The sequence below is a fragment of the Alternaria postmessia genome, assembly GCF_024291825.1.
Source record: "Alternaria postmessia strain BMP 2775 chromosome Unknown scaffold_1, whole genome shotgun sequence".
Taxonomy (NCBI): domain Eukaryota; kingdom Fungi; phylum Ascomycota; class Dothideomycetes; order Pleosporales; family Pleosporaceae; genus Alternaria; species Alternaria postmessia.
This window is the reverse complement of record NW_026260074.1, coordinates 991081-999104: the sequence shown is the minus strand read 5'-3', so window position 1 is coordinate 999104 and position 8024 is coordinate 991081. Positions and strand designations below refer to the sequence as shown.

General features: G+C 48.0%; 2 protein-coding genes across 2 annotated transcripts; both read right to left on the bottom strand.

Annotated features, from left to right (window-relative positions):
• Positions 1-303: 303 nt before the first annotated feature.
• On the bottom strand, positions 304-2491 carry J4E82_000354 (uncharacterized protein; the record flags this gene model as incomplete). Its single annotated transcript, XM_051726675.1, has 4 exons — positions 304-1600; positions 1654-2147; positions 2205-2413; positions 2488-2491. 4 exons carry the CDS (start codon positions 2489-2491, stop codon positions 304-306), a joined length of 2004 nt encoding a protein of 667 aa, XP_051593857.1.
• Positions 2492-5969: 3478 nt separating this feature from the next.
• J4E82_000353 (uncharacterized protein) lies at positions 5970-6992 on the bottom strand (the record flags this gene model as incomplete). Its single annotated transcript, XM_051726674.1, has 1 exon — positions 5970-6992. The coding sequence occupies one exon, from the start codon at positions 6990-6992 to the stop codon at positions 5970-5972; it is 1023 nt and encodes a 340-aa protein (XP_051593856.1).
• Positions 6993-8024: the final 1032 nt, after the last annotated feature.

The following is an 8024-nucleotide window of genomic DNA, read 5'->3' as shown; positions in this document are numbered from 1 at the left end:
TATCTTTCTTCTTCTGTATATAGGACAAATGCATACTCGTTAGCAGGCCTCTTTCCGCCCATAACACAGTAAGTAGGTGTTCGGTCTAGCTAATAATATATAATATCCTGCACTATAATTAGTAGTTTAGTAGTTATACGTACCTTTTTAGTTGCATAGTATAGTAGTGTAGATCTTTGTTCTAATAGTAAACAGCGTAGAAATTAGGACTTCGAATTAATGTAACATTAGGTAAGCATTCTTATTATGCTAAGCTAACAGCTAGTAGATTAAGGCTGCGAGTACTTGATCGCTTAACGCGACCTACTTAAAGATAGTAGAAAAGTATAACTCTATAGCCTGTGTATCTTCTAGATCACCGACCCATCCCACGTGCATATCAGGCCTAATTACAACGACAGCACCTTTCGTTCTGTCAACGCCCCATCTCTCGTACGCCAAACCATCGCAGTAGCGGTCATAGTGCACAGCCTGATCAACATGGATACGTGTGTGGTCCCAGCCATGGTAATCGGCGTCGAAAGGGCCGTACAGTGCGACAGGGAAGTCAAACATTGAGATAGAGTCCGTGCTACCAACGGTGCTGTGGATGGCGAGAAGATCAATCATCGACTTGCAGGGTCTTTCGTGGAGGAAAGAGATGGCAGGATGTTGGCTGGTGGCCAGGGCATTCCGCAACAGCGGAGGCGAGGGCTGGACGAAGCAGTATGGGTATCGGGTGCGAAGAAGCGATGTCGCATTACCGTTCCTGTCTTTCTTCTCTTCGTCAAGTTCTTTGCAGAACGTATTGACTCTGGCCATTTGATTTGGAAGACTCACGTCTCCAGCCAGAAGGACAATCCTGAAGCGACCGTCACTCTGAAATAGCTTGGTAGTCCAGTACAGCTGCGAGTTCACGTGGCCTAAAACTCGTTGATGTTTGAAAGACTCTCCAATAATGAGCCCAGTCGCAGCAGCTTGGTTAGACAACGTTTTGGCAACCAACATGCTTTCCGGATAATCGAGCTTGAAGCCGTCTGCGAACTCTTTGAACCGCTCATGTTGCTTGAGGTACTCTCCGGGGTCAACGATTCCGTGTTCACCGAAAAGTGTTCGATCGTAAGCGACGAGTCGTTGAGCGATGGGGTATCGTTCCCCCACATAAGTCGTAAGGAGAGCTTTCTCATCGCGAACTATACCAGCTGCTGCCATGGCAACTTTCCATCCGAGGTTGTATCCGTCTTGCATGCTTGTGTTCATGCCCAATCCGATCTTGGGTGAATGCATGTGTACAGCGTCTCCAGCTAGAGAGATGCGAGCGGAGGGATGTTGGTTGCGTTCGGCAACAAGCTGACCGACCCCATACACACTCCACCATTCACAAACTTTGAAGTCTAGTGTGTACGGCTGGAAGAACTTTTTGGCTTTTTGGAAGATCTGGTCGAGAGTGACTGATGAGCGATCAAGCCTTTCGTTAGAAGACGCGGTATCCAAGGGTACGTAGAGACGCGTCATATTGCGCTCGCGGGGGATGATCATCAGTATCCCTAGCTCAGTCTTGATGAAGGAAGGGTGATGTATATCGGGGAAATTCGTCATTGGGACAATGTCTATCGCGCCCCTAATAACGGTCAGTGAATGCAACTTGGGGACATATCGAAGTTGATGACATACCATACGGAGTGAGCTGAGGCGCCTTCAAGCTTGTAGTTCAGCTGTTGCCTAAGCCAGCTATGTGCGCCATCGCAACCGATCACGTATTTGGCCTTGACTAGCTCAACATGCCCGGGCGAGCCGCTAGTACCGCTCTCCTGATGTACCTCATCGTCCGGTAAATTGCCCTTGGCGATGACATCCCGTCCGCCAAAAGCACCTGGTGCTGGGGGTGGATTCGCCTCAATGTCGGAAAGCGTACGCAAAGTCAGTTGGATAGGATAGTTGTGTGGGTTATTCTCTTGGGAAGCATCGTAGACGAGGGATTCAGCCACAACACCGCGCTCCACCTTGAACCCGCCGTTGGAAACCTCAGCGATTGAATCGAGGATGAAACGTTCAATACGTCCCTGGGAGATAGTGGTAGCCAGGAAAGGAGAGGGTAGGTCGTTGACGTAGTCTCCCTGAAGCTGCTGCGTACCTGCACGGATGAGTTGTCCGTTAGAATCTCGGAACTGTTTTTGAGTTAATTGAATGTGCCTTGCCAGTGAAATTATAAACAGTTAACATACCCAGTTCTTCAGGTTTTCGAATATGAACGATTCTTTCGCAAGCTTCTCAATTATCCCCCCGCCCATACTGTCGAAGAACTCATTCGTACGTGGCCTCAGCCCGTCGGCATGGCCATTGATCACCTTGGTTCCACGCTTGTCGATGATGCGTGCCTTGGTGCCACAACGCGCCATCCACCAAGCGGCCATGAGACCCGCGGGCCCAGCACCTATTATGACCCTGAATAAGCGCGTTAGAATCGTTTGCTGAAGGAATTGAACTGGTTTTTTTTTGAGAACTCACACATTGGTCTCCGACTCCGTAGTAGGCTCTAGGGCTTTGTAAGGACACATGTTTTGTTGACAGAATGCAAGGATCGCACGGAAGATTGTATGATGGTAGCAGATTTCAGATGTAGTACTCGTGTAGTTAACTGACGCCATCCCCCGTCGTCTACAAAGCAATATAAATACAACTACCTGAAGTCATCAACAAGGATACCCATGATGCGTACCCACCTTCAGCAAGGCGTCAGGAAGCGTTTCGTCCGCCTCACACAGTGTTTGTCTGTTGTGTACATGATTGCGTACGAAAAAGCTAACAAAATGACGACGTCTTACTTCCAGGAGTCTATCCAACCAGGCATGTTTTGCAAACATACGCTCGAATATTAGCGGAGGCCTCGGCCGAGCTCCACCTCAGTACGCTAGCTGTCATCACACGTTGCACTCCGCAGCCCGCGGAGAGCGTACATCGCTTCTTCGAGCCTCCTTTTTGAGGCCCTTGGATTAACCTTGATGGTTGCTGATTCTGATTAGGGTTTGAATGACAGGCCTCCACGAAACTTTGTCGTGATGTGCGATGCGAGGGGCAGTATCCAATGCTGACACCGAATGGCACTCAACCCGCACGTCCAATGCCGCAGATCATGCACAAGTATATAGGTGTACTAGAAATACTATGATATTTTGAATCGCGACGTTCAATACACAAAGCTCTTGTTGGATACATACTGTTGGATTTCTCACCTTGCATGATCCTACACTTTAGCTCACCACAAGATCCTCTTTCTGCACATGAGCCGCTTCTCTGCCCCTGACTCGCTCAAACGTCTATTGACCAGCCAAATCATCATATGTCCTATAGACCTATATGATCATCACTAAACTCGGCCATAGTGTGTCTGCACCAAGGACGCACCTCACATTGTGAATAATTAGAAAGAGGATGTTAGCCTTGTGGAAACGACATTTTGGATGATTCACAAGTCTTAAAAGTGAAACAAAGACAGAAAATAGTCTTTACGCAAATAATTCTTATGTTTAGCAATTTCTTTTATCTTAAAGTGACAAACTCTTACTTACTTTGCTTTCTTAGTAAGACAGATTCTGTTTGTCATCTCTCTTTTTAAATCATACTATTGCTACCCAGAAATGTTACTACACTAGACTAATCATCCTTCTTACTCCAACCTCCCGCTATGGTAGTGCAATTCCCCAGATTCTCATATACGAAGCCAAGACCCCTTCTTAAGAGAAGAACCAGGCCATCAAAGGCTGCATTTCGCGCGGTAGTAACTCATCTGAACTCTATCGATTGTAAAGCTGGCAGATTTCTCGTTCTTGCGATCGTGAAGCTTTTGAATGACGAAGAAATAAGCCCCGAGGACGAGTACAGAATGGTGACCGATGCGGCGCAGTAGGCCCGGTACATGCCAAGTTGCCGTCATAGTTTCTGATCACGGCACCAGGAAAGTACTGAGGATGAACAGCGATTCAACTACTAGAGACCGAATTGAACGTAGAAAAATGGGAAGAGCAAAGCCGTATCGGAGATCTGTCCACGACAACGACGTGTGGTCATAGACTCAGATGATGAGGAAGACGACAGTAAGTTTCGATATACCACATCTTACATTCGCCACTCTTTTCTCACTCATATCAACACTACCAATTCGCTCCTCACCCCCCAGTGAGAACAATGGCAAAAGAAAGCGATCAGTGGTCCCGCCTGCTGGTAACATAAAGCTACAAAAGGACGGCTTCTTGTCTAGCGTCGAAAGCAATGACAGCAAAAAGATCAAGAAGTCAAAGAGGCATCAACACGGAAGGATGAACTGCATCTGAAGATGCGTCTAGGACACTACGGCAGCGAAAATAGATATGTATGGCTCGATGCGATACGTCGTTCAGTACTAGTAAAAGATGATTGCAAGCCACTTCGCTTGCCATCTAGCGAACAAAAAGCAAAACAAGAGCCGCAAAGATCTAGTCATCTAATCATTATCACATTTGATCAGAATCTAAACACATAGCCTCATTGCTATACAACCATGGAACTCTCTGCTTAATCTAGCCCCTTCCTTTCCCAACACCTTTTCACGACGAACAACCCTCCCTTTCTACTCAATAACGAAGCACCTTCACCACAACGAAAGCGATACCGAAAAGTAAGACGATTCCAGCGACGATGATACCGATAGTAGCACCAGTCGATATACCGCCACCATCAGATCCGGGGGCTTCTGCTTTCATAGTCAAATCAAGTGCTGAGGTAGGTGTAGCAAGGGTATCTGCCGCAGAGATTCGGTGTAAAATGCCCTCAATAGTGTGTGAGGACACCAATGTCGAGAAATATGTTCGGGCGAAGTCTACTGGCGATGTTACCGTTGGTGTAAGCAAAGAGAAGGGAGGCATAGAAGGCGCGCAGTTGCAGTTGTGGGTTGGTGTGGGCGCGACGGCGCTGGGGATGTAGGGGTAGAATAGTGGCATGTTGTTGTAATGACGTTTTGTTGGATACAAAGGTGGTTGGAAGTCCGGCTTTGAGAGTATCTTATGATGCGTCGAGAGAGAATGATGAAATGTGGTGAAGAGACTCCAAAGATCTCTTGTAGACCAGGTGGAGATGTGATGTGAAGACTTGCGAGACATGTTGCATTCACAATATTCGCTTTGAAGACTCTGGAATCATTTTGTAAGTAAACAACGTAAAGCCCTTAAGGTCAGTGTGCACTACTCACTGCTGGTTTGCGCAGTTTGAAGCCGGCATAGGACACCGTTTTTCGCCTCATCCACATCTCTCTTGCCATGGAATTGTATCTTTATAGAGTTGACTCATCTTTACTCTCTATCTTCTCACGGCTCTTTCTGGTGCGCGAATATATGCGCTATTTGCGCTGGCCCCAATGAACTGTTGCATCTGCGTCTCTACCTCTTTCTTCGCCATGCGCTCCTGCTCTTGTTGCGCCCGTAGTTGCTTCTTGTTTTGATATCGCTTCACGGTTTGCAGGTAAAACACCCATACTATAAATGCGAGGAAAGACGGCGCAAAAATGCACATTGGAATAAACCATGGTAAGGGAATAGGACCGATTTTGTGGTCCTCGGCGTTGATGGATTCCGCGCGGTGGTGGAATTTAAGCGCTGGCATATTGTATTATCTATGTAAAGAACGTGGTAGGAATATTATCCGGTTGCGAAAATATATGTAGAAACGACTGTGGGTGAATTGTTGAATGAATGTGGACGAGTGAAATGTCGAAGGGTGGTTCACGATAGTTAAGCCGTGATAAGAACAATGAAACCCAGAAAAAGTAATATAAAGAAAGGAACATTGATGGGAAGAACTAATCACTGTGTTTGAAGTAACGAGTATTAGGATTAAAAGCAAGATTGCAGGATATGTGTGCGAAACCCAAAACCCCGAGGTCCACCCGCTGAAAACGCGTCTCTGACAACTGCTTGTGTTTCATCTTCAGCGACCACACCACATTTTCGGGTGCACCCTCACAACCACCCAAAAGGACCACGACGCATTGTAGGCGAGTTAAGAGGTGAGCCATTGTTGTAATCTCGCGTACGGTTGTGATCAATCTGTCCATCGTCCGAACTCAACGCGGAGACTGGCTGATCAATTATATCTAGAGGGCGCAGGTCGGATGAGGGCACCGGCAGCTGGGTTACAGGACGGGGTTTAGGTACCAGCTTGCGTGTTGGGATGGAGCTGGGAAGCTGCGGAGATACATACGCGCCACCGTTACCGCCTCCGGAAATGGGAATCCACTGAAAGTTGTCAGCGCTAATGGCTCGATCTACACAGTCTCGGGTAACATCCACACCTTTTTCAGAGAAACCGTCTTGCCAATTCTGAGCGCGAGCAAGATCGACGGGATCCATGCCATAGCCTTCGGAGATTGGAATGTCATCAGGACGAGTGACTGAAGGTGAACCATCCCGGTAGCGACGACGACCGCGAGTGTACGGATAATTTCCCTTTTCCAAATCGTGGGGCCCGGAACTTCTGCGCAAACAGTACTTGACTGACAAGAACAACGCAAGAACGATACCCAGAACGATTACCACAGCGCCGAGAATCGGACCTGGGTTACTCGCGATCCTGGGAACGGCCCGCTTTGTCAAAACTGACGATAACCCCGTAGGCATTTCTTTTCCTAAAGACGTAAGATTGGGCATCTCAAATGGTGTTCCACGGTCGAAAGCACGCCCGGCAACTTCAGGTAATGCAATTGGTGGTGTGCTGTAGTCAACGAATGATGGTACAGCATCAATCGGCGGTGCCACATTAGGGTTCAGAGGGTTGTCGAGGTGTGCGGTTGGGAGACAATGGGCACTGGTGTGCGAATCAACAGTGGATGTAGGAGTATTGGAGGAAAAGAATGTTCCGCCATCTGATGCCGTTGATGTCAAGGTGAAGACGTCAGATGAGTAGAAGATACCGGAATCTAGTGCAGTCGAGGTAACTACCGTAGGACCAGTAGCAGATACCAAGATGTCTGTAGAAAAGAACATGCCTCCATCTGATGCAGTGGAAGTCGATAGGGAAATGGATGATGAGTAAAAGGTACCATAATCTAGTGCGGTCGAGGTGAGTGCGGTGGAGGCTGGGACGTCGGAAGAGAAGAATGCGCCTCCGTCTGATGCTGTTGAAGTTGCTGTAGATGTTCTAGAGGGCGAGCCTAGAGCCGATGAGGCAGAGGCAGTCGGACTGGTGCTTGGGCTGGCACCGGGCCAGATAAAGCCAGCCATTCTCCTTGGTAGAAGACTATGTTGACAAGGATATCTTCGAAGGGTTCCGGTTCTTGGTTGTTAGTCCCTCCAGTATCGTGGATCTAATATTTTTCAAGTTGTTGTCAATATTGCTGTTGAGTTGCTTCGTCTGGTTCGGTATCAGCTGGTGGCGAGGCCTGAGAAAAGAGACGGACAGAAATTCATCATAAGTCGTAAGTCAGAAAACGCTGTATACGCAGACTGGGTGTTGTACAGCGACAGTGACTGACCGCCAGGTGAGTATGTTCACAACGTCGGGTTCAACGACCCTAAGCTGCTCAAACCTTTCTTTAAAACTTCTCTCTTTGCTTGCTACTCATATCGGCGTACCACGCGAAGACGGCCAGAACACTCACGGCGATGGCAACCAGAGCTGTAGGTAATAACAACACCCACCCAGTCACTCTACAAAACACGACCTCTGTCTTCCCCACACCTCCTCACCCTCCGGACACTTCTAGTACTGAATTCCGCATATTCCTTGGCTTTTTAGTCTTTGGCGCCATAGCCGGTGCCGCTCTTCTCCTTTACCCAATTGTTGTATTTGCGCTGGATCGGCGTGGTAGGAAGCGTGCTTCAGCGACTTTTACTAATTCACAGTCGGGTTTGACGATGAGCGAGGAGGAGATGCAGGAGAGGGTTCGGAGACCGCAGCCCGCTGTGCTACATTGAGAGGAGGACGGAATGAGCGGACGTGTGGTTCTATTGTATGCTGCTCTTGGTGAGGGATTTGCATGTGATTCCAGCGAGTAAGAAATTTTGTCTCAATCCAAG